Here is a 27371-nt window from a genome sequence, read left to right on the forward strand (position 1 = left end):
CAGCACGTCTTTTTCTCCGGTCGGATCGTGGAAGACCGGAAGCTGTGTGGTTCATAAAAGCATGTTCTTACTCAATATCAAGCCACAATTATTGCTTTTATTTTAAATCGTATAATTTCGGACTTTTGTTGCCGTCTGTGAGGAAAATAAATGGGGCTCAGAGCCTCAGAATACTGAAATCTGTATTTTTAAAATATTTTTTTCCTTCTAATTTGTTGACACTTATGTATGTTGCCTCTGCTGCCTGGTCCATAAGGACTGCTGTGTCTGGCAGCATTCGCTCCCCAGACGGTCTCCGCTGGCACTGTTTGAGTATGTTATTGTTTGTGTGTATCTTTAATGAGTGTGTGTATTTTTTTAATGAGTGTGTGCTTTTACAGCTGTGCCTCCAGCACAGATGCTCATACAGTTTGTAAGACTTTTAATACCTGCTGCTGATAGTTAAACACTAATATTCTCTTACATATTATTTGTATTGTGATTTATCACAGTGGATACCAAAAGTATTACAAAACAAAAAGTATCTACAACAAATATAAGACATATTTACACATAATGTAGAAATAAAATAAGGGGAAGGGAAAAAGAGGAGAGGTTTATGATAAACACTTACATTGATAGTCATTTATTGGCCTTTACACCATGATCAACATGAAGATTTCCACTTTAGTATTTCAACATTTCCTGGAGTGGGACATTTTCACATCAGAAATATATAATTTTTTAGCATCGACCCCAGGCTTTCACTCGGAAGATTTTTGTACCTAAAAACCTTCACAAAGGTTTTAAAATAAAGTCTTTATCACCATTAGCTCCACTGCTCTGATTGAATGGAAATAATTACATCTGGGGAACAATAAAATCTAACATCTGGAGCAGCACTTAAACCCGGATCACTTGCCTAAGGCTGGACTGGCACCCAAATTGTCATTGTTAGCATGTTTGCAAGCTTACGTTTCTAAATGCTGCCAGGAGGGGAATGCATTGACTATGTGCACTTTATTTTGAAAGTCAAGACATGTCTACATTGTTCAAATGTGACACAGCACGCTAAAAGTGCCCTCTGTGTCTCTGCTGTTTAATCTGTCATATTGAATCAACCTGCTATTCATCCTGCAGAGACCCGTGTTGCTCCTTCTCTTCCTCTAAAGAGATTAGTGACTGACCCGTTGACCCACTGCCGGGCCACGTGAGAGATGGAGGAACACGAGTGGATGTCGATTTGATTACAGGGAGGAAAAGCCTGCAGAAACACACACACACACACACACACACACACACACACACACACACACACACACACACACACACACACACACACACACACACACACACACACACACACACACACACACACACCCTCTGCAGTTGGTGGAGGAATATGGGGGCAAAGATTGTGAGTAGTTCAGCAGAAAATGGCCTTGTACTGTTCTGATCAAAGGCTGACATCCACCCTCCTCCTCCTCCTCCTCATCTTAACCCCCACTTAAGCTTTACTCAACCCCTACCCACCCCAAACCACACACAAGCCTCATAAATAGGCCTCCATCGGCCCACATTTTGCATGTAATGAAGCTTTTTTCTTTTGTGACATTTCTAGACCCTGACAACGCCACACACTCTCGCCTCTTTGATTCATCTGCCAGCTGCTGTTTCCATGGTAACAACAGTTGAGGTGTAGGGAGGGTTCAGATGTGTGTGGAGAGAGCGGCCATTTTGCAGTCTCTCCTCCCTTAACCTCCCCCCCCCATTTTCCCTTTCCATTTGTTCCTGGGGCGTCGTTGTACCCACTAACCACTGCACCCATTCCTGGGATCTGGGTCATAGTTTGTGTGACTCATCTTTTTCAGCAAAAATGGTTCCAAGAGAAGGAGGACGGGGGGAAATGGGGAGGAGAAAAAGTATGAGGGATTGAGGGGAGGATGATTAAAGCAGACAGAGAGAGAGACAGAGGGAGAGACAGATTAAGTGGGAAGGGGAGATGTGGGAGATTAGGTAGAGGGGAAGTATGTGTTTGTTTTGCTATGTTGGGTGTTCCTCTGGGATTAGAGACCTGCTCCATCATTACATTACCTCCATGGATGTGTGTTAATGTGTGTGAATCTTTAGAGGGGGGGGGGGGGGGGGGGGGGGGGTAGTGCCCTTTCTCTGCAGCAGAATAAATATTTCAACACAAAGGCTCCATTCAGGAGACAGGGAAAAAATGTGTTTCCATATAAACTATGTGTGTGTAAATGGGACAGCACATGGAGCCGCTGTGGTCAGACACTGGCAGGAGACCAAGAGTAAAGCGCTGTGATTAACTGAGAAATGTGCCGGGGAAGAAAGGGCCGCCGGTTATACATGTTGTATTCAAGAAAAACTAGGATGCATACATTTTCTTTCATTTTACATACTGAATACCTACAGGAACAGTGTTTGTGATAACAAAGATTAGCAACCCTTAAACTAGTCTAGTTTACGTTTTGATTATGTCCATGTGTTTAAATATTTTTGAATGGAGGCATAAAACAAAATAATTAAAGTGTGAGGAATGAATTAAACAGTGTTTCTCTGCTCCAACGTGAGCAAGCAGTAAGCTAGTTAGCCAGCCTGCTGTTTGGCTAACTAGTTTACCGTTTGCTAGCATGTTTGGCTAACTAGCTTACTGTACTGCTTTCAGAAGTAACCTTTGGAGTTATTTCCAACGACAAGGATGATTTAATACTTCATGTATACCTCTTGTAACATTACAAACTGAACAAACGTTTTGAAATGAGAAAGCCAAGTAACAAAATAGGGTTGTTTTACAAAGAAATAACAGTAAACTGTCAATATTTTCTTACTAACTGTAATACTAGTTAATACTTTTACTAAACTAATATTAACTAACCTAATAGCCTACACTGCAACATTATCTGTCTTTATTTTAATGTTTCTTTGCAGATAATAAAGTGGTGATGCTATATTAGGCCAAGAAATGTATCTTTAGCTTCCGTTTTTAATGCAAAGTCGTAGACATTATGCAAATATTTAGGACATCTAGAAATATGACAAAAACATTACAAATCTAATTGGACACAAGTTTTATACTCAAAAAGCTAATAGCCTACTTAATCGATTTGTTTGATCCAGCTGATAACATAGTGACAGTTTTCATTTCAGCAAATACAATTTACAATTATGTGTAATATGTAAACATGATTATTGCTAGTTTTATAAGGGGACAAAAAGGACCGAAACGCAATTAAAGAGACGTGAAGCGTTCCAAATCCCAGTTTTATTGGTCGTTGGATTTCAGGTGAACCAATGGCACAAGAGAGGTTAATCCACAATATCAAAAAAATTATACAAAATAATACAAAAGAAGTTCCAGTTATACAAAGCAAAGATGTGGATTCATTTCTTTTCTTCCCTACTGCCCAAAAAAGAGTAAGGCACAGTCATTACCACATGTTTACCCTTCCACATCCGTTTGTCTAAGCCTTGGTCTCTGTTACCTCGTTTTCTCCGAGGACAAACGCTCCTTTTTATTCGCTTGAGATTCCCAACCCTTCATGCAGAAAACGCTCCAAGAGAATTGGACGGAGTTGGTGAGGAGCCGGCTACAATCATGTATTATTTCATGGGAGTACAATGATTGGTTTTCCATTCTGATTTACACATCAGAGGAATGATTAACGAGGAAGAGGATGATGTGGGGAGACAGCCCAATAATTTACGTCTTTTTACGGAAATCATTAATGTGTTTATGTGGAAAGCAGAAGGGTGGAGAATCAAAGACCAATGCATTGTGCTACACGACTGCATAACAGACAATTCAGTTAAATAGATGACAAATTATTCAAAATCTGCTTCTTTTCTCTCTCTTTTTTTTTTGAAACGTATCCCTTCCTCACCGTCATCGAGGAGTCAGGAACAGAAAAAAACCCAACAAAAAACAATTTGGTCACATCTCTACTTCAGACAGAAAACTAAAGAAGCAGCAGATTTCAGATATATATGGCAAGGCTTTCAGCTGCAGGGGCAGCAGAAAATCACCGTCTTTTGGTGAGAGATGCTCGACTTTATTAATATTTCACGAGTTATAACAGGAGTGAGCAGCACCAGGTTCCAGTTGCGCGCGTGTATGTGTGTGTAAGAGATGATGGTCTGTTATCTTGGTCTCGATAAAGGCTGAGGTGTAGGTTTGGTCGAGGGATTCAAAAAGAAGCTTTCATCAAAAAAGGGTTTATAAATCATTTCACTCCAGTTGCAATAGCTCCCTACTGTATCCATGATAATGTCTGTGCCTTGGACGTAGAAAAAGAAATCCAACTGTGTATCAGGGAGTGTTTTTTCTGTCATATAAACATACAGTATGTGACTGCAACATTTGCTATTTTTAATTTATTTATATTGTTTTCAGGACAATAGGTTTAGTGTGTGAAGAAGAGGGGGGGAAGGGTAAGTGTTTTAACTTCCTACATCCCGTTTGGTCCAGGAAATCCCCCCGTGGTGACCAATGAGAACACAGCTAGATAACAACACAGGAAACTGGTTTACATTTAGTTATTTTTTACAGATGAGATGAATAAAGGGGTTAAACCCGTCTTCGATATCTTTAATTATCAGCTCCACTCCAGTTATATCACATAGGGCCTGGAAAAACACAGACAAAGAAAAAAATTATGTTTCTACAAGAAGCTTTCCCACAAACAGACTCACCGTCTCCATCTTTAAAATCCAGCTAACAGGAAGCAGATTTCCTCCGGTTGGTGGATCTGTTTTTGGGAGATTAGATCAGGGAGAAACAGATGTTCTGGGGCGGGAAGGAGGGAGGGACGACATCAATCGTAAGGCGAGGAGGGAGCGAGTGACAGGTTTGAGCAGCGAATCAGATCGGACAAAAAAGTGCACGGCCCCACGGTAAATATGGCAACAGATAAAGGTTGGCGCTGGGAAAAGGGAAGGAAAGGGAGGACGAGAGAAAGGAGTGTCTCCTTCCTGTTCTCTCTGTGCAGTTCATTAACATATAAAGTCATAAGTATCATAATATAAGGAGCGAGGAGGGGTTGGTAGGTAGATGTATGATGGGGTTTGTGCTGCGTCGCCACACTTTCAATTCATTCCTCAGCATCGCAGCAGATCCCTCAGTATTCCCACAGTGTGGCGGTCTCCAGGTCGTCAGCGTTGGCCTTCAGGACGCCGGCGTGGTCGCCGCGGAGATACTTGCTGTCGGTAACATGGCGGATGGCCAGCTTGTTGTAGTCGCAGAACTCGAAGAGGAAGTCAACGGGCGTGTCGCTGCTGCTCACCACCGACTGCTCGTTACCCACCATCCAGTATTTACCCGTGGAGTCTGCAGGAGGAGAGGAAAAGGGTTTGAGAAAAGGTGGCGAAGATAGATAGTCATGTTTGCAGTGAGTTGCAAGGATGACGATTTGTGTAGGCCAACCTGGAAGCTGGTATTGCAAGATCTCCCTCAAGAAATAACAATGGGATTTTTCCTTGTGATTTTGGAATATATAAGATCTGTGGCAAACACACGGACACATTTGATCCAACAGGATATACTCCACATATGAACACCACTTTTATAATAGTTGAAGCTTAAAGGTGGGGTAGGTAAGTTTGAGAAACCGGCTCGAGATCGCTAGAATTTGAAAATACACAACCGGAGAAAATCTGCCACTTCCTTATAGAGCCCCTCCTCCAACACTCACAAAGGCGCACATGACCAATGAGGGCACGAGATAAGTGTGTGCCCCGATGGAAGGCTGACAGGCAGGTAGGCCATCCAGTTACTTTAGCCGGCCCGGCTAACCGGATTGGTTGTACTTTTTACAGTATTACGGCTTCTACAGATGACATTTTTTCATGGATTTTTTGTCAAAGCACTTCAGATATTCATTGCTATCGGGATGTTAAGAGCATTCCATGGAATATAACAAAAAGTGTATCTCGAGCCGGTTTCTGAAACTTACCTACCCCACCTTTAAGTGCAATCGCCTGAAGTAAAAAGCTAACGTTAGGCTATAAAGGAACTACAGCACGGTCACATGACTTCACGTCATCACCGCTAAGCTAAAGGTGGCTAATGTTCAGTGTGATGACATTTATTAGTCTCATTTAGTTTTGTTAGCAACTGTGGTTTTACGACACATAGAAACGTCAGATGTTCACCAGTGGAGTATTTACTGACATATTGTATGTCCTAACAAAACGTAAACATCTCTTAAGCTCGTGATTACCATAGACCTTTTTTAAGGCATCTGAACAAATCATTGACTTCGAGTCAGTGCTAAAATACTAGCTTTTCCAAGTTTAGGACTCATTCCTGCAGCGCTCAATTATGCGTCAGAAACGTGGGGAAAGGGTGTGAAACATATGGAGGAGGGAACAAAAGGTTGGGCTTAAAAATGGCTTTGTTTGAATTACATAATGTGAAGGCAGGGCAATTATCCGAATCAAATCCCTCTTTTTGGCACAAATGTAAATTCATAATGAGAATCCCTTATGGTTTAATCCCTTATAATCCTGCAGCACATTTACATCCCACAGTTGTCAAATGACACGGTTGCCTATCTGCTGAAACCCTGAGTCTGACCTTGCAGGCTGTAGGCGCCGTCTCTGAACTCCAGGGTGAAGTAATCATAGGTGGAGCGGTTTGAGTCCAGCGTTCCCGTCACCTTCCTGCAGCCGATGAAGCCATGCTCGCCGCGCAGAACGATGATCGGGCGGTTAATCAGCTTCATCAGAAACTCCTCAGACTCACCTGGAGACACAAGAGTCAGGGGGTTAAACTTATGCAAAAACCACAACAGTTGAATTCACTTCAGCCTGGGATAAATACCTTAACACATCAATAATCACAATCCAGTAATATAACATATATGATTACCCAGAATACGTACTTTAAGTATCTTTTACTAAAGTTAAAGTAACACTGCAGTATAGCAATACACAAGTACTAGCATCAAATATACGTAAAGTACCAAAACACATAATTTCAGAATAATATACATCATAATGTTGTATTATACATGTTGATGCATTAATGTGTACGTCACCAACGTTGCAGCTGGTAATGGTGGAGATTTATATACTGATGGGTAGTTTAATGTTTAATACATCCTAATTTATTAGTGTTATGCTTTTATTAGTATTCTTAATCTTAAACGTGACTTTAGTAGGAGAGCAGAAGCATATAAAAGCATGACATTAAATGACTTAAGTAAAGTACTTCAACAGTTTACCTAAATACAGTAATTAAACTTCAAATTAACATTCCACCACTGCAGCTTAACAACCCTTTGGCTCATATATTTAAATCACCCAGACCTATGCATTCAAATCCCTAACTAACGCATCACACTGCAGCTCACAGTTTGAGCTTCAGGGCTGAATATTCATACATGTCATTAAAAATGAATGCAAAGCAGCTTGGCTTCAAATATGCCCTAAAAAGCTCTGTGGTATCTCATCAGAAGCTGCAGAACAAAGTGAAGCTTTGATCCTCTGAGGCCGGCAGCTGCTTTTATAACGCAGTATCTTCTGATCTGCAGCTGACACGAAGCTTGTGTAACGCAGCGAGGGCAGCAGATTCTCTAACGACCAACTGTGTGCAAAGTCTTCACAGGAACTGTTCGTAACTTCTGTGTCTGCTGGTGTTTTTACAAGAATTCAGCTGACCGAATGCAACAGATCGACCAGCACCTTGAAAATACATTATAATACAGCCAAGTTGAATACTTGATTCTGATTGGTCAATTTGCACATTCCAGAGGTTGTTAATTTTCGCTAGCACATGGTTGCTAAGGAGAAAAGACCTTTGCTAACAACAAACATTAGTTTTATCCATCATAAAACATAATGGAATTCTTTTTGAATATTTATTTTCATATTAATTTGTGGTAAGCAGGAAACTTTGGATTTAACGCTACGCAGTGGTACGGACTGATTTATCTTAGCGGAAACAATACGATCATTTTTTATTTAATAAAATCTTTTTTAAGTCAATATTGTGGGTGAACTCGTTGATTTATTTAGTAGGTAGCCGTTTAATAAATAATAAGCGTGGGCAGTTCGCTTTGCGCCGGGATCCCGATCCGTTGGTCGGTTTATTTTCCTTATCGACTGCCTCACTGCACGTTCTCCCTTACTTAAAACATATATTGTTCTTTAAAATGAGCACGAAAGAGTGCAAACAAATAATAATTTGCACTTTGACGGGACATTATGTGCCTGCAAACTTGAGCCTCTACTCAAGCCGTTCAAGATGGTGCTCGTTTAACTTCTTAATAATATATACAAAGTCAAGTGAAATGGTTCTGAACTAAATATAAATCTGAAGAGTCCTTAAATGAGTAATGGGAGAGGAAAAAAGAATATTTAGATGTGCAACAAAATCTGTATACTTTTTTGTTCCTTGTGGAAAAGTAGGATATTAGCTTTGAGGTGTAACGAGATATAGTATGTTATATAAGCTATCCTACGTGGTATGGAAATAATAAGTACCAAGTCAGGGAAACTCGTACTTATGTACAGTTCTTGAGTAAAAGTGACTTTCCACAGTTTATGTATCATTGTACAAGCTCCTCAGTGACTGTGCATACTCAGCAGTTCATCACGATGTTTCCAATCAACATAATTCACTTGCATGCAACGTGGCAGGAGAAGAAGAAGGAGAAAGATTCCCCGAAACTACTGAAGCCTTTCGAGCTCAGAACTAACGGGAACATTCAGCCATGATTTTAATTATAACACCGCTGAAAAGTGAGTCAATAAATCAGTCATTGTCTGAACGGCTGAATCAACAAATCTCACCGACCGGCAGAGTCGATGGTCGCTGCGAGCTGCCCGTTTTTCTTGGCGGCGACGTATTTCCCGTTGGCAGCCCGGAGAGTCAGCCTCTTCCCACGCCACTCGATGTCAAAGTAGCAGTTAGCAGACCTGAGAGAGAGGAGAACGTACGAAGCATGAGAGATAGGGAGGATACTTACATTGACATGGCAGGAGGAGATCCAGCAGTGTGAACACACGGTCACTTTCAACTCCGCTCAGGACGGTTTAACGCTGAATTAAGTGACTGCGGGGTAATGGGATATGTAGGCTCAAAGTAAAAGGATAAGCTTCATTAGGTCTCTTTAGTTAACCTGAATCAAGTTGCGTCTTAATCCTTTCACTTGGCACAGAGAAGGGTTTCATCTTCTCATATAGCAGTCTGCCTGGCTTTCTTTGATCAGATAAGCTCTGAATCCTTCTCTCAAAGCAAAGAGAGGACATGTTGGATAAAGACATGTTTGTGGTCGGATCTGCGAGGAGAATTAAATGTCAGGAATGTGATGAAGGAATTTGTTGGAGTTCCTGCAGAGCGCTGTTCTCCTCTGCTCATCTAAACAACAAAAATGGACACATGCTTCTCATCAGATTTGTTCTACCTTTGAGTTAAAAATGCCCTATTTAGTGTCTCCACTGGGACATGTCTTCATGCTGTTGTGATTGGTCAACAGCTAAGAGATGTCCCGCCCCTTAGCCCATCACGTACAATGTGTTAGCCAATAGAAGCTTTAAATAGTGACGTTAATATGTTCAGGAAGTAAACAAAGGAGTCCAATGGAGGCGGTTCAGGCAGGGTGGGGGGGAATGGGAGAGAAACTCCCTCTGGAGGAAACTTGGGATTTTAGGGAAAACCCCCCCAAAAATATAATAGGGTCCCTTAAACGTTGCCCCTATATAGATTTCAAGGGGTGATTAATTGATGCACAAATGGCCTTTCTGAGGTCGGAGTATTCCTCTAACACACAATAACAAAGCCAAGTACTCAAGATAAGTCTAAGCTTCTGAATCTGTCCGGGGCATCAGAGAGAAATCAACGGGGTGAGAGGTCAGGGGTCAACAGGAACACAGCACATAAAGAAAGTCACCCTACAGGTGGAGGTCACAGCCAGGCGCACTTAGTCCCCCCCAACATGCCACAGCCTTGAGATGCGGTCACTCACTCTTTACCCCCAACACACACACAATTAAATTCAACACACAAAACTCCCTCGTCAAGTGTGTGTGTGTGTGTGTGTGTATGTATGTATGTATGTGTTTGTATGTGTGTGTGTGTGTGTGTGTGAGTGAGATGCGTACTTGGTGGAGGCGGTGCACTGCAGGCCTCCGTTAGCAGTCAGGGTCCAGTATTTTCCGGCAGCGGTACGGAACGCACACTTCCTGTTTTCGCGACAAATCTCCACCTGGAACACTTCCTGGTCGCCTTCCTCGTCCTGATTGGCTGAAAGGTCCATACCTGGGCGTGGTCAGAGAGGTGGGAGGAGGTTAGTTAAAATACAGGGCAGTGGGTCAGTCATCAGCTCAACAACATGTGCACATGTGAGGCCCCAAATAGCTGCAGAGGACCACTGACGAGCTCAAGCAGATGTAGACACACACTCGACAATCACACACACACACACACACACACACACACGTATAAACGGCTTCCAACACACACCCACATCCTCTGGTCAGGATCAGACAACTAAATGAGCAACATCAGACAGGCTTGGATTAGTGAAGGATTTCACACAGCTGCACACACACACACACACACACCCATATGTCCTAGTGCAGACGGACCCCACTGCAGTTCAAAGGATTATTCTTCATGGTGGACCATCACTAAACGCATTCAAATACATTTTGTTTTAAAAAGACTTAGTTCCCCAACAGCTAAAGCTTCCAGATCCTTCATCAACAGATCATGTATTTAGAATTTGTTTAATCGATTAATTGTTACTTATTTATCATTAGAGCATCGTCATATGTTTGAGAAGCCGTTCAATCATTGCTTTTTTGACAGCTCTGTAATACCAAAACGTGTTAATCCTAAAATAAGAGGATTGTTATTTATATAACACCAAAAATCCTTAATGTCACCCTTAACTGAGACATAAGGATTTGGGCTTTTCTGTAAATCAGGCCCAGCGTCCAATTTGAGGATTTGCTTCTTATCAGACTTCCACAGCACTGCATGCTGGGTATGCTTGGGGGTTTGGACTGTTGTTCTGACCTTTTATTACATAAAGAAATAGCTATTGATACTAAATCTAAGGCTGACGTGCACGTGCATGGGTGTGTGTGTGTGTGTGTGTGTGTGTGTGCATACACCCAACCAGACCTCATCAAATTGAATTAACCCCATTAAGGCACTTAAGAGCAACAATGAGGTAAACAAACATGAATCATCTATAGATTATATAGGATGAAGACCTACTCCACCCTCTACTGTACTGCTCACACAGACACACACACACACACACACACACACACACACGCAGAACAATGCGTGCTATTGTACATGCCGAGGTCACGGCGTGGACGTATAGCTGCAGGCCGCACAGAGAGAGATGGCCTGTCTGAGTAAATGTGTGCAGAGCGAGACACGGGGAGAAAGCAACATGTGTGGAAGAAAACAAACTCTCATGTGTTGCCCATCCGTCTCCCCCTCACGTGAGGCGCCCTCCCCCTCACGTGAGGCGCCCTCCCCATCTGCATCTCCTTTTTCACATGTTCTCCTACAGCCTCACTAATGGCTGCAGCGGTCAGACATGAAGAGAGAGAATCACAATCACATTGCTGTTCAAGTGGGTCAAAGTCAGAAGTAGCTTTTTCTAGTCATACTTCAGATGAAAGGGCGTTTGTGTATTTTGTTGCAGAAGTTTAAACATGTGTATGGTTATGTCTCATCGTTGGAGGAGCTTGAGGCTTATGATTCAATAGCAAAATGACCCCGTCGATAAAGAGACAAATAAAGCCTATGGATGAGGTCACGTCCATTTCTGTGTAAAACGTCCCAGCTTCATTATTTGATCCTACATTCGTGATAAATTGTTATAAGTTAGCATCTGAATGATAATGTCAAGAGACTTAAAATCCCACCGGTTTCGAATGCAGCGTGGCCATAAACCGCAAAAAGAAAAGGTTGGAGTAATACGAAGCTAATGTCCTGTTCAGTTCAAACCAATAGCAATTGTGAATAAAGCCAAAGACCTAATTAATCAAGCTTCCTTGTGTCTGCTGTCCTGCTCCTTCACACTTCCATTCATGATGTATTGTGTGGGGGAACACACAAAACAAATACACATCCCATCTTCATCCTGCAAAAAAGAGCCATACGAGTTATACATAAAACTACGTACAGAGAACCAACAAATACATTATTTATCAAACCAAACACTACAAGACCTGGTTGACTATACAACTATTCAAATTATGTTGAAAGCCGCAAATCAACAATTACCTCATAATATCCAGGGACTTCTCACACGGAGAGAAAGCTGCACACGTTGAGAGGAAACTGCATTATCAAAAAAACACCCGTACGAACAAATGCCACTTCATTGCATCTCATCAAAAGGTGAAGTCTGTGGAATAACTACTGATGCACTGAAATATTGCGCAAGTCTAAACTGAAAGTATTATTTAGGAGCCAAATCATGAATGGTTATGAACAAGACCTGTAAAATCCCATTTGTTATTTCTTGTAATTGTAAAAATAATCTCTTTCTGATTGTTTTGTAAAAAACAAAAAACTAACAAGACAAACATGAGGACGATGACCTAATCTTTTATTTATAAGGAAAATGTATGCTCTGGGCGGGGTAGGACCAGAAACGTGTTTAAGCTTCTTCTTGCCCCGGTTGAACATGACGGACTATTTGAGAATTTTTTGTTTTGGTATTATAATTTTTTTGTACTTTGTTATAATTATTATTATGAGTAAAAAAAAAAAAAGAATATATATATATTATTATTGTTTTATGTTTTGTTTCTGACAGAAAAAAGAAAAAAGATTGCACATATTTCAGGTTGCTTTGAATAAAAGTGTAAGCTATACGAAATGCAGAGGAAATGTGTTTTGTGAGGTCACAGTGACCTTGCCTTTGAGCACCAAATGCTTTACTTATTTTTTAAGGTCAAAATAGACCGTTGTGCTAAATTTGAATAAATGCCCTCCTGGAAAATCTAAAGTATTGTACGGGCGCACAGAAATGATAATCCCTCTGGCAGCGGTTTGGACCGAAGTGACGGCTTGAACAGGATGAACCGTTATAAATGATGTGAGTCAAAGTGTGCGTGGGTCATAAAGACTTGCGTTATGCAGAGAACAGTCCTGTGGGATGACTCGTAATGAAATCCATCATGACACGCCGACAGTGAAAAAACACTCTAATGCAAGTTTTGCTACATCAGGGGCGTTGCGGTATAACTTTAAGTCAAGCGGAGGGTCCAACAAATTCAGCTCAGATGAAAAAAAAAAAGTTCAGACCGGCATCCAAGTCCGACATCTTTCATTTATTTCCCAACAGTTTCTCAATATCCTTTGTCCTTTTTGCTTTCACACAACACGTGGTGTCTGATTACAAGCTGCACGCGCTCCAACTGAAGCCAAAGATGTACTTTATAGAGTACAAAGAAACAAAGCTCCCAGTCACAGAACAGCATAACGTAAGCTCTCCCAAAGAATCAGAGAAACAAATATATACATCGCTGCTCTCCTGCTGAGCGAGTGCTAAAGTCAACTGCGTGGCTCTGGCCTCTGCGGACAGATTGAGTTTCTGCAGAAATATGTGCAGATGTACACACACTGACGCAGCACACACACACACACTGACGCAGCACACACACACACTGACGCAGCACACACACACACACTGACGCAGCACACACACACACACTGACGCAGCACACACACGCACACTGATGATTGAAAAGGAAAATATAAGAGAGTAATGGGAACCACATGGTGTGGAGGAGGAACACATGTCGCTGCAGCAGACATGGCGGCAAAATGAGGAGAGAAGAGGATCTGCATGACGGATCGTGACTCACATCCCATAATCCTCTGTTTCCTGCAAACACACACACACACACACTCCCGACAGTAGCACCGAACAGACCATTTATTTCTGAGGCAGGAGGGAAAGAAAAACATCTGCTGGAAAACTTCTCCCAACAACTTCAGCCGGACACCATGAGTCAGCTTATTTCAAAATGTTCTAAAAATAGTCAATGTTCATTATTTAAAACCTAAATTATTATTACCTATTTTAACTATTAACGAACCGTTCTACAAGTACGCTTCAGTCAAGGAGTTTGACGCAAAGTATTGTAATACTACATGGTAAAAGTCCACGACTTTAAAGTCAAAACTGCACAAAATGTAAATATGATCAAAGGTAAAAGGTCAACTCTTTGACCATCATAACATATTAACTAGGGATGTCCCGATTTTCCCCGATCCGATCTTTATGTCTTTTGTGTCATTTTAAACCAAAACTAAGGCCTCAGGATGACTTTAAGACGTGAACATGGTCATTTTAGTTTTGTAACATTAAATAAAATAAATTTAAAAAATCCGATTTTTTTCCTCCCGATTCCGATCTTTTGAAAATCGCGTGATCGGGACATCTCTAATATTAACATCTTCTCTGAACTAAACCATGTCCTCAACATCAAATAATAAGGGTTGCCATTCAATTGACAAAACAGGGTCCTACAATTTCATGAAGTTTGACTGAAGACAATTCTAAAATGAAATACACAGCTATATCCCAGATCATATGAATACCAAAAGAATCTTGAAAACAATGTCTGAGTCATCGTAATGTTATACGTTTGTTTATCTCTTAAAATGAGTCATTGTTGACTTCAACCGTCAATTAAATGTCATGGTTAAGTATAATCAACAGCTCAGAGTTAGTAAAGCATTTATTGAAATAAAAAGTTATGAGTGAACTTTGAAAGAACATCTATGATATAAATAGAAGCTCCATAAGAGGGACCATCACAGAGGCTGCACTAAACCCACTCAAATGTTTGAATAATGCAAAATCCAAGTCCAGTCGTTCATTAAAAAAATATGCAAAATGTAAAAAGGTGAATTCAGCGTTTTTAGGAGGAGGTTGTGACCTGGCAGAGACTGCAGGGAGTTACAGTAGATTTGAATGATAGAGTTTAACAAATATCTCGACAATTTATATTCCTAGTTTGAACGTGAGCTTTAAAAGTATGGTAGGCACAGTTTGTTGCCTTAGGTCGGGGCCAGGTTTACCGTTTCCCCCGTTTCCAGTCTCTATGCTAAAAAGCTATTCTAAAGCTAGTCCTTTGTTTAGTCTGGAGGTAAACTGTAAAGTATACCTGAGAATAAACAACCTAAAAAAGCAACCAAGTCGCCTAAAATACATGTACAGGATCCAAGGCGATGAGACGTTTATCTCAAGAAGTTAAACTAAAATATCCTTAATGTTTCTGGCATTAAACTGTGCATTTGAATGATACTGAATATGAGCAGAAAGCACCAGCTTTAATGGAAGTAAGTCTAAAAACAGAGCAATAAAACATTTACGAATAAAACATGTTATTTTGTTCAAACTGTTAGCGGCAGTCAGCTGAGCTTCACGTCACTGTATAATCTTTACAAACAACACCTAACACTCGTTGAAGTCAGTCACCGAGGAAGGGAAAACACCACATTCCACTATATGAAAATAAACGGAGAAACTAACAAAACACGGCACGCTTCACTTTACATGCCGTACCGTGAGCTGGACGGCAGTTTGTCACAAACCTGAATGTTTTGAAAGAATTAGGGCAATATTTGACTAGCCTGTCAGTGGAGAGGAGGAAGTGTCGTCTCCTTCACTAACAGTCAGAGGCTTAGTGTCTCCTACACACACTGAATCTGGTCATGTGTTATCACAAGGAAAGGAAAATACTGGTGGGCACACACACATTCACCCTGAAGCCTCAGCCGTGACCCAGGCCGAGGCTGTGTGTGTGTGTTTTTTAAATGCCTAGATATGTCAATACAGATCACTTTAAGGGGTTCAATGTAGGAGCAGGGCAGAGGGTCACTTACACACACTCCCTCTCCAGCTAACCAGACCAGAATTAGTGACCACACATCCAGAATCCACATCACACACACATTTGAAAAACAAGCCCTCTATCTTTCTGTCCACCCCGCCCACCACATTCTGCCTGATGGCGGCAGGCAGATTGTTGGCCTCGGTTTCTGTGAGCCAGCAGCACTCGATTGTTACAAGTGCAGTTGTGTGTGTGTGTGTGTGTGTGTGTGTGTTGTCCTATTGTTCAGCAGGCCCGGCCGAAGAGGCGACCAGCTGGGGCACAAACAGGGAGAGATCATCGTCCTTTGTTCTGATCCACACACACACATTCAGTATGATGAGTAAGACTGCACAATTTGAGCAAAAACTCTCAAATAAGCGTTCGACCAATCACAACAGAGCCGACCAGCTAACCAATCAGAGCAGACTGGGCTCTGGTTTCAGACAGAGGGTGAAAAGAGGTGCTGCAGCACAGCATGAGAGAAGTCCCATTAGAGACATATTGATATGAGACTGAGCGTCATATATTGCCCGTAATGCAATTGGATATAAATGTTGGATAAGCATGCAGACCCAATGACGATCAAGCCACACAGAACACATTGTGCCCTTTCCTCTAATTAATGCTCGAAAAATAAATCGAGGTCAGACATTTGAGATGCAGCTTTGTGCCTCAAATCTTTCGCTAACTTGATTTCAACCCCATTCTGTGTTTAATGTGTGCACTAAAGAACCTTGGGACTTAGTTCGAGACACACCCAGGAGCAGAATGACTCTGGAGACCAGCTGACCTCTAATAAAGTAGGCGACATTAAAAGAGGAGAGGCTCTGCAGTCAACGTGAGGCAGCTCCCCTGGCACGCTCCCAGAACACACACACACACACACACACACACACACTCTGAGGGTCTATAAACACATTAGAGCATCAGCATGTCACAGCCAGTGAACATTACCAAGGATACATTCATTGATTGAGTCCCCTTTTTATTTTTTATTGAGTGGATGTGTCTGCGTTGATGTGTTGTAAAATCATCACCCTTCACCCTGCGGCGATTATATCACACCAGCCAAGGTCGACTGTGTGCGTGTCTCACTTCCTGCCAGAGGGAGGCTGAAGAATACAGGGAGGGTGTCAGGGCTGAATCACAGCCAGACTCAAGATGAAGCCTCAGTCTCTGAAACATGATTCAAAGTCTCATCATTAACACTTTGGAGAGAGCTTGAAAATGTGAGACTGAGCTGGATTCCAACAGTAATCCAAACAAACAGTGACTTGTCAAACTGTGTCAATAGTTCGACATTTTGGGGAATAAGCTTGTTCGCTTTTCGGCTGAGAGTTAGATACGATAATACTTTGATGGTAGAAATGTTTCTTGCATCACAGCAGCTCCATTGAAACATCAAACAAGGACAAATATTAAGAGACGATACAAGGACATTGTGTATCAACGGGAAGATTGATACCACGCATGTCTATAAAGGTCAATATGAACAGTCAGCAGCCGGTTAGCTTAGCGAAAAACTCAGTGTTTTAAGAGTTAAATCTTGCTTCTTGGCCCGGGTGCAGTGACTTGCCAAGAAATAGTCCTGCACACAACCCCTGCACACAAACCGCAAACATACCTTCATATTTAACAGACATTGGTATCAATCTTGTGATTTCTCTTTTGAAATGTATCTAATGTTCTTAAAGGTGGGGTAGGTAAGTTTGAGAAACCGGCTCGAGATACACTTTGTTATATTCCATGGAGTGCTCTTAACATCCGATAGCAATGAATATCTGAAGTGCTTTGACAAAAAATCCATAAAAAAAAATTCATCTGTGGAAGCCGTGGCGCTGTAAAAAGCACGACCAATCATCTGAGCCGGCTAAAGTAACTGGATGGCCTACCTGCCTGTCAGCCTTCCATCTGGGCACAAACTGATCTCGTGCCCTCATTGGTCATGTGCGCGTTCGTGTGTGTTGGAGGAGGGGCTCTGTGAGGAAGTTGCAGATTTTTTTCGGCTGTGTATTTTCAAATTCTAGCACACTCGAGCTGGTTTCTCCAACATTACCTACCCCACCTTTAAGTATCAACTATTTCTTTAAAGACTACTTGGTATTTTCAATCTTTTCACACGACCTTGCGGGTACTTTATACCAAGTCTTGTAAATGTGGGGGTTATGTGCTGGACTATTTCCTGTCCAAAAGTAGTCCCACCAACAACCCCCTGTAAAACCACATGTTTTCTTTCGTTGTTCTTTCGTATTAAGGACAGAACTAGCTTGTTCCAGTATTCATGCTAAGCTAACTTGTCAAGCCTTCATACAAAAACAAACAAATACGACAATGGTATCATCTCGTCTTCTAACTCTGGAAAGCTAATTAATGTCAAACTATTCTTTAAACGCGGCTTTAGTCGTGTTTTATTGGACTTGTAAATCCAGCATCCAGAACACATTGACCATTCACTGCCTTATTGCCACATCGTCAAAAGTGTTCTACTCAAACAAAAATCTGCAGGGATCACTTTGAATATATATAATTAGGTTCGGAGACCAGTGACACTCCACAGGATGTAATCTCCATGTCGGCCTTCTCTGGTGACCAACAGTTATAAAGCAGTCTCCAGCACTCAGTGGTCAGCCCGACAGATGAGGACCTCTTGTCCATTTAGCCGACAAACCATTGCTCAGTCTTCTCTCGCACTCACACCAGAGTTTAGAGGACACTTAAAAGGCCATCGAGCTCCGAGCTAACTGAGTGATAATCGTGTCTCGGTCCATAGGAGGGTCGTTAACAAGTCTCTCTGGGAATTTGTGACCATCTATGACTCAGGGGTGAGGAGAGTGCACATAACGGTCAGGAAGCCACAGAAAAGGGTCACTTTAACGGTAATTATGAGGATGGAAGAATTAGGAAGACTGATCATTTGTTCAGGTGGTTCCCAACATGGAATACTGCGTGCGTCCATAAAACTGGATCGTTTAATAGATTTCTTTTATGGCGTTGGTTGAACGTGTACATATTTAACCAGAAAGTAAAGAATAGATAGACGATAGATGTTGGTAGGAAAACGTAAAAAGTGACATCGCAGGAATTAGTGGGTTATATATTTGCAGTTAATGCCCAAAAATAAATTCCTCGTGATTTTGGATTCACTTTCACAAACAAAACAACTCGACTACAATGAGATTATATTAAAGCTACAATTTAAAAAAAAGTCAGAAAGTCCTCACAAGTGTGTCTGAACATTTCTGACAGACTGCACCCAATGAGAGGAAGTCTAAACCGGATTCTCCCCTGAACTCGGTCACAAAATCTACACTTTTGATTGTTGCAAAGCAGCTTTTGGGCTGACCCACTTGAGCTCGCCAACGTCAAAATGAAAAACCTCCGACTGATAATGAGAGCCGGTGGACTTCAGCTGCCATCTTTGCCTCTGCCTGGCGGAGAGGAGCTCCGAGCAGCTGCCGGTTGAAAAACATCTGGAGCCAGTTTAATTCCACTCAGCATTTAATCCAGATCACAATGATCCAGTTGTTGCAGGGTTGAACGAGGTCTTCCTATAAAGATTTAGACCGTCTGTTTGTTTTGGACGGATTAGATCAAAGCTGCAGGGAGGACATGACTCATCAAGTGTCTTTGAGCAAGGCATTATATCAGTCATTGACCTCATTTGGGATGCACCAATAAGTCTTTTTCTCCCTTAATACCAATCTGGTTCCTTCAAAACAAGGGCTACCTAAACCATTGGGTAGGTACAATGGCTGCAGGAACTTCTATGGCACTAAAACACAAGTCAGAGAGTCGACCAAAGGTATAATCTGATTTATGTTATTTAGCAAAAATGCCCAAAACTCATAGGTTTCAGCTTCTGAAATGTGAATATTTGCTAATTTGCTAACCCAGGGAGGTTAGGTTTTAAGTTTGGTTTATACGATGGTCAGCAGGATAGCAGAATACCTACTCGCCCGATATTTATGAAATTTGGTGGAATGGTGCATCATGGGCAAAGGAAGAGCACATTACATTTTTAAGTGGATCTGAATCCCTTGGGTGGAAACATTCATAATTATTCACTTGTGTAAGTAGCTATAACCGACGTCTACGCTCTCCTAGTGCCCTTCCAGTTTTCTGGGACCAAATATCTTTGAATTCTGGTCCATTTAAATAGTCAACTTGCGCTCTTGTGATGGCATGTCGAACTCATTAAATAGGACAAACAATTAGTGGATAAAAAACGTCACTAAAATAAAAATGGTAAATGTTGCCCCTACGTTTTCACATTGGGTCCCCATAGAGCACCGCAGTGACGCGTCCTAAAACCAGGAAGTAAACTCCTTCCGGTTCCTTCGACAAAACGCAACGCAATCTCTCCGTAGGGTTTTGGAAAATAGCTGGAAATAAGGTCTGTGGTTGAAACACATTTAAGAGACGGATCACGTTTTGTTCAGCCGGATAATATCCACATGTCTATCCTAGTTTTATAATTTTCGAAGCATAAATCTAGTCGCAAAATGCTAACGTTATGCTATAAAGGAACAACAGCAGGGTCGCTGCTTCAACGTCACGCCAACTTAAGATCCATATTCAAAAATACAGATTCAAAATGGTACGAGTTGAAGCTTTTGTTTCAACACTCTGCAGGAGGCAGGGACTTGCTTTCAAGCAGAACAGTGGGAACAAACTTAGCGGGAGTGTTTACGTGTTCGGCGTAATGACGTACATCGGCCTCGACAACTTCTGTAGTCCTATTCAGCCACTTGGTAACATCCATCGTTTTTCAGACACGTCAACTCTTCAGAAATCACCAGCTGCTGATGTGTTCAATGTCGTAGAACAAAACGTGATCCGTCTCTTCAATGTGTTTCAACCACAGACCTGATTTCCAGCTATTTTCCTAAACTATTGAGAAATGTCATTGCTTTTTATCGAAGGAACCGGAAGTGGTAAAAATGCTAACTTACTTCCGGGTTTTAGGACGCGTTACTGCGGTCCTCTATTGTGTTTGTATGGTACGGGCACATGAGAACGCACACGCAACACATTCTTAACCCTGTTCTATGCCAATTAAGTGAAAATTGGGGTCGGCATTCGAGGAAGAAATGTATTTAAAAAGGCCCGACAAAGTTAAGAAAAAGACTGCAGTCTAGCCAATAACGCAGCTTTGGAAAAAGAGGTTTACAAATCGATGCAAGTAGATAATACACTCTACAGATTAAAGACATTGAGGATACAAACAATGCATTTTGGTCAGAAACACTACATTTAGACAACTTTTGTCTGTTCGCAAGAAACCTCCACAGAGCAGCCTTAACGTGAAGAGGTTATCAAAATGTCCGATACCCGATCTGCTTAATAAGGTCAGAATCCAGCAAGATAACTGCTGTAGTTATCAGATTGGTACTTTTCCAACACACCATTTGTCCATCATAATGTATCCACAGCTGCAACTGATGGTTTTTATTCTTGACTAATGCCATTAAAGTTAGCCAAGCCAAACCAGATCAATTGTCTTGCTTCAACAGGAATTTGTAATAGTGTTTCCCAGAACATATCCTGAATAAATGTAATAAACTATTTAATGGTGTGAGTATTAAACACTTGTGTGGGCAGATGTCCCCGTGGCATTGCACTGACCGCAGCCAACATAATACATAATCTGATTTGGCAGAAATTAGATTTTTCACTGGGGGATTATTAAAATGCAATTCATGCTCTCAATACAGAGGAGGTCATCATCTAATTCCAACAGATCCGTTTAAAAATCGCCAGAGTTTATTATGTTTTCCTGGCTTTTTATTAAATCTCCGCCAAAAAAACGGCCTCCATTTTGTGTCAGAGAGTGTGAAGAGGCTGAAGGAGAGAAGAGTGGATACATATCCCTCCACAAGTAAACAAAGCCAGGCTGCAGGAAAATAAACAACTCAGGGTGTGACAGAAATACAGGAACAGAAAATAAGCATAGATGAATCAGACTTTGTTGCAAAACCACACGGTATTCTCACCAATTTCCTCCTCTAACCAGATACTGATTATAGATTTAAAGAGCATCAATTAGTGTGTGCCTATCATTCATTACAGCAGACACTCCGTGCCACAGTCTCTCTGCTTCTCAGGCGTTGATATATTTTAAAAAGGTTTTTCAAGCATGCATCACACTCACTACTGCGTTAAAATGGAGGACTCCCGGATTAATTTAAATTAAATGGTGAAATTAAAGGATGCATTCACTCGTAAAACTATTTAGACTCCCATCAATGTGAGGGATGCTACTGATAATGACCTCAGACAGAAAGCATCAGCAGCTGAGAGTGGGGGAGGGGTGAGGAGGCAGAGAAGAAGAAGAAAAGGGCAGGAAATGATGGACATAAAAAGACAGATGGGAGGCCCAATAAGGGAAAAGGTGATGCAAGAAGAAGAGAAGGAAAGGGGGAGGGAATAAAGGAGGAAGGAATGAAAGGAGGAAGGAAGGAACAAGCTTTAATATGCCACCTCTTTCAGCTAAAACAAGAAAACCTTATATCAACCATTTATTATCTGAAATATACGTGAAACGAGGATCATTACTCTGAGGTTTGAGGAACGTATCTGCTTTTAAATTGGCAAGACGACAATACTCGGAGAATTTCGATGCCTTCGGGCCGTGTGAAATTCTGATTATGTTCGAAAGCTTATTCATGCCGATGGTGATGACTAATGTTTTGCATTTTAAATACAGTCCTGAATAACAGGGTGGAAGTGCAGTGGAATGCTCTAATATAGACTATTAGGTAACACATGTCAAAACTATCAGTTTTTATTAGGTTAGCTGCTAATATTTCTATACAGTACATCTGTGGAAAGAAATGGCAGAAAAAGCTGTGTTCAGCTTCCCAAGAGTAGAAATGACTTGCTTTTCTTGGAGTTAAATCATATCAAAGCAAACATCTGTGGGATTTAGACGAGAAGAAGTCATCTAAAGACATTACCTCGAACTTTTAAGAACTGGATTGCAAATGTTTCGCTTGTTATTGTTATGCAGATTACTCAATCATAAAAGTAACAGCATATTGCCCCCTGGCTATCCTGTTAAACCCCAGGGGGGCAAAGCACAACAATCACGAAACTGTGTCTCAGGGCTTCTTAACATTTAACAACCTATTAATGTGTCGTACCCACTTAACGGGAAGAAACTCAGCTAACTGACGATACGAACCATTTTAACAACTACCGAGCGTCTGAATTAGCACTAAGTGAAAGAGTGCTAACGCACTTAGCGATCTTTTATACTTCATCGGATCTGCACAAACAAGCAAAACTGAGATTCCAATGGGATAAGTATCATCACTGTGCGACCAAAACTAACCCAAAGACAACACACAACTTCACTTTACGGAGCAAAAAAAGGCAAATACTTCTTACCTTTGCTGTTCTTTGATCAAAAACGGTGTTCAATGGCATTAAAACGCTGCTGAGGGTTAATCCAATGTCTGTCACTTTGAAATGATTACTGATAATCCATCATCATATTTATGGCAATAAGAATAGTTTTCAGAGTGTAACATAGCTTTCGGTTTGGGCAAGCTAACGTGTAGGTGGATTTGGGAACTTCCCCTCGATTCTATTGGCTCCAACGGTTCAAAAGAGATGTCAATCACCAAAATCGACCGAGGGGGGCCAGAGATATGGAAAATCCACCCAAATGACCCCAGAAGTGTTTTTCTATTTTCAAAATCTCTCTAAAAAGGTCACATTTAACTTGTTTTGCATCAATCTTGACACAGGGTACTTATTATATGTTATAGTTTGGATTCCTAAAGCTTTTAGTCTACTAACCCATCATTCAAGGGTGGTTTTCACTAAAGTAATGATTTTATTTGGACATTTACATTTTTTTACTATGTTCAATCTGAATTTACTGTAAAATAAAAACATCGATATTGATTCTGACTTTCTAAATCCAACTCACAGGTTTATGATTGCTTTGGGAAAAAAGATTATTAATTTGCCCCATTTTCGAGCCTCGGACCTGAAAAACAGGCTCGGGCCACAACACCTGGATTAAAGGATTTTACGTAACATTTGGGCCAAATGTGGCGGTTTTTAAGACATTATGTGCCATCCTTTCTCCAAGCTGTTCTGCTGTGTCAGTTCAGCCTCCTGCCAGTCACCGTTTAAAGCTGCTTTACATCTGAATGACGGCACACGAGCACATGAAGCTGCATGTGTTCACAGAGCCAAGGACTCTTTGTTAGCATCCTTCTCATGTCTGTAAAAAAACTCACTTACAACGAACATGGACTATGCTCATTCTGCTTTTATCAGCTCGTATTTTCAATTATGTTTAAATTAAGTGCAGGTTTTCCCATAAACGTCTATACAGGTTTTTGAGTGAGGAGGATCGACAGATATAGGGATGTGGACGCTGCTCAAACAAGCCATTGTGTAGCATGTAAATACACTCACAGGCCTGTGTTGTGTGTGAATGTGTGGGTCATTAACATGTCCCATATCCTACCGCGCGTGTGTGTGTGTGTGTGTGTGTGTGTGTGTGTGTGTGTGTGTGTGTGTGTGTGTGTGTGTGTGTGTGTGTGTGTGTGTGTGTGTGTGTGTGTGTGTGTGTGTGGGCTGCAGTCTGACATTCCATCACGTTAACCCTTCTTTTGCCAGAGGATGAAATACCAACACACACACTAGCTGTCACTGGTAGGAACAACAGGCCTTCATACCCAATCTAACACACAAACGCATAAGGAACATCACATCTCATCACAAGTGTCTGTGTGTGTTTAGGGTTGTTTTAATGTGCTCTTAATGATCAAATGTGCGGTGATTGTGTTTTTTCTGAGCTTTTGTATGTTTTCTTTTAGACATCAACCTGCAGATAAAAATGAGCCTCTATGGGTAAATCTGTCACGTTTACATGGTGGCATTGTACTCTCAAATAAATAAGTCCAAATACACACACACACACACACACACACACACACACACACACACACACTAGCTGTCACCAGAAGGACCATCAGGCCTACACACACACACACACTCAGGGACATCTCAACTCCTTCTCCAAATATGTAAAGCAGTGGTTTCTGGGCAATCAAACATGTTGTCATCAACTGAAGTAGGAGTTATATCATCATTCATCTAATCCTCTGTGCCCGTTTGCTCATGTGTGCTCATGTGTGCTCATGTGTGCTCATGTGTGTTATGGGGTTTCATGAATGCACTTTAACATGTGCTGTAATTGTGTTTGTTCTGTGCTTATGTGCTCTTGTATGTTTCATCTGAATGCCATCAACCATATTGCAAAATCTGCCACATTTACATGATGGACTCAGGTGCCTGTGTTAATCAATGTGCAGTGTCCCAACTTCAAATAGTAAATACCAACACACACACTACCCGTCACCGGTCACCACACACATTCTCTCACACACACACCGGGCCACCACACCCACCTTGCCGGGTGGAGACGTTCCTCTCGTTGGCGGCTGTTAGCACGACCTGCGGGTGGCTCTGCTCCAGCACGAACAGCTCGTCCTTCCCGACCCGCGCGTTCTTCCCGGACTTCATGGTACCGGAGGGCCCTGAAGGCGCCAGGTACTTCCCTCCGCAGTCCCTGAACGCCACCTTACCGGAGCGGAACTCCAGCGTGTATCCGGTGCTCCGGTCGGTGGTGGCGAGCAGCGCACCGTCGCTGCTCAGGAACCGGTTGTCTGAGGTCTGCAGGTGGTACCGCTGGTCCCGGAACACCAGCGTGATCATGGAGTCCACCCCCCACGGCACGTCCCGGTCGATGGCGATCTCGTCCACCTTGCCGCTCAGGTGCGCGTACCGCTTGCGCGTCACGCTGAAGAGGTTCACTTGCGGGTGCATGGCGATGTGCACGCTCCACTTCTCCGCCACAGACGCGGTCTGCGCGAAGCAGATGATCCGGTCCTCGGTGCCGCCCAGGAACCGGCCGTGCGGCTCGGACTGCAGGGACCAGCGGCCATCATCGTGCGCGGTGATGACGAAGCGGCACTCCGCGCCCGGGGTCTCACTTTCCCCGGTGACGTTCCCGTCCTTATCGGCGGCGATGTACCGGCCCAGGTGAGACTTGAGGTGGAAAACGTTCCCGGTGGAGTCGTCCCCGCTCTGCTCCAGAGTCCAGATCTGCTTCTTCTTCATACTGGAGGCGGACGCGTTGATTTTGAAGCCGAACATCTCCGCGGTGAGGTATTTGTTCCCGCAGTTGATCAAACCGAACTGGATCTGCAGCATGTCGCTGGTTCCGTTAGTCGAGCCGTTGGTTGTCATTGTCGGTTTTTCTGTGCGCTCGGACCGGGACCGGTTCTGTGCCAAAAAGAGGGGATGGATGGAGCTCGAGGGCTGAAAGGGTGGGATGCTCTGTGCTGCCTCGCGTGCTTCTCTTTGTTTGGGGGAGTGTGTGTGTGTGAACGCGCGCCACCGGTCCTCAGTGCTCTCCCTGTTTTAACAGCGCGAGCACGCTGCTGCCACAGCTGCAGCCTATATAACCATCAGTGACGTCACGGGACTGGCCATGCCCCCCTAAAATGGACCGAAGTTTGCCTTTTCTTTGCTTCATTTTCTGTCGATTTAAAACAAAAAAATCCCTCCAGTTAAAATGCGTATCTCTTTATTATCTGTGTTTCTTACAAGTCTTTTAGTCAGGTAAGTGTTTATACAGAGAAATGAAGAATGGCTTTGACTTGAAGGTACACTGAACAATGTATGGCCACATGCTCCAGTCCAAACTACATGGATGACGTCAGTCTATAGTTGAAGTTGCTCAGCTCAGCTTTTGCAAGACCATATTACAAGAAAAAAATCAGCCAACATCTATACCATTTGCAATTTTGTTCGGTTTGTGTTGTCATTAGTTGGAAATAGAGGAGTTGAATGAATTCCTCTTTTGGAAACATATCAAATCAAATCAAGTTTTATTTATATAGCACATTTATAAACGATTTTTGGTCGAGCCAAAGTGCTGTACATATAATAAAAATAGCCTACAGTAGAGACACTTTGCAGCAAATACAACAGCACAGATTGTTCAGAATATCAGTATGAGAAAAACGACACCCTCTATCCTTAGACCCTCACACAAGGAAAAACTTCCGGAGAAAAACCCACAGTTTAAGGGAAAATATGTAATGTGCACAGTAAAACTTTAGTTTCTGCATTTGATCCAGTAGGCTACTGCTGTGGGCAGCTATTGGACAGCGCTCTGGTGCCTTGCTAAAGAACACCTCGGCAGGGCCCAGGGGGGAAACTGGCACTTCACCAGAGTACCAGTTAAGACTCTGTACTTGGTCCATTCTGGGACTTGAACCGGTAACTATCCGATTCCCAAGTCAAGCTTCTAAAGACTGCTACTGCCCAAAAAGTGGTTACAAAAGTAGTAAGACTAATTGCAATTGCTAAATAGCCTTGGTAAATAAATAGTTTTGCTCAACGGCCAACGATTGTGTTACTTTCTTCTGTCCGCCAAGAGCTGTCTCCAGTGTTGGAAGGACACGCCATGTTTACTGTTGTTT

General features: G+C 42.2%; 1 protein-coding gene across 1 annotated transcript; it reads right to left on the reverse strand.

Annotated features, from left to right (window-relative positions):
* Window positions 1-3240: 3240 nt before the first annotated feature.
* Window positions 3241-26335, reverse strand: fscn1a (fascin actin-bundling protein 1a). The gene is made up of 5 exons (XM_034089535.2): window positions 25290-26335; window positions 10099-10255; window positions 8792-8913; window positions 6569-6736; window positions 3241-5320 (listed from the first exon to the last, which is right to left on the reverse strand). Exons 1-5 carry the CDS (start codon window positions 26128-26130, stop codon window positions 5112-5114), a joined length of 1497 nt encoding a protein of 498 aa, XP_033945426.1. The 5' UTR covers window positions 26131-26335; the 3' UTR covers window positions 3241-5111.
* Between the last annotated feature and the right edge of the window lie 1036 nt (window positions 26336-27371).

Source organism: Pseudochaenichthys georgianus, chromosome 8, assembly GCF_902827115.2.
Source record: "Pseudochaenichthys georgianus chromosome 8, fPseGeo1.2, whole genome shotgun sequence".
Taxonomy (NCBI): Eukaryota; Metazoa; Chordata; class Actinopteri; order Perciformes; family Channichthyidae; genus Pseudochaenichthys; species Pseudochaenichthys georgianus.

Coding starts and splice junctions, on each gene's coding strand:
- fscn1a (XM_034089535.2), bottom strand. CDS start 26,130: ATGACAACCAACGGCTCGACTAACGGAACCAGCGACATGCTGCAGATC. Junction 10,256..25,289: donor GAACGTCTCCACCCGGCAAG/GTGGGTGTGGTG, acceptor GACCACGCCCAG/GTATGGACCTTTCAGCCAAT. Junction 6,737..8,791: donor AGCGACCATCGACTCTGCCG/GTCGGTGAGATT, acceptor TTGTGTCTCCAG/GTGAGTCTGAGGAGTTTCTG.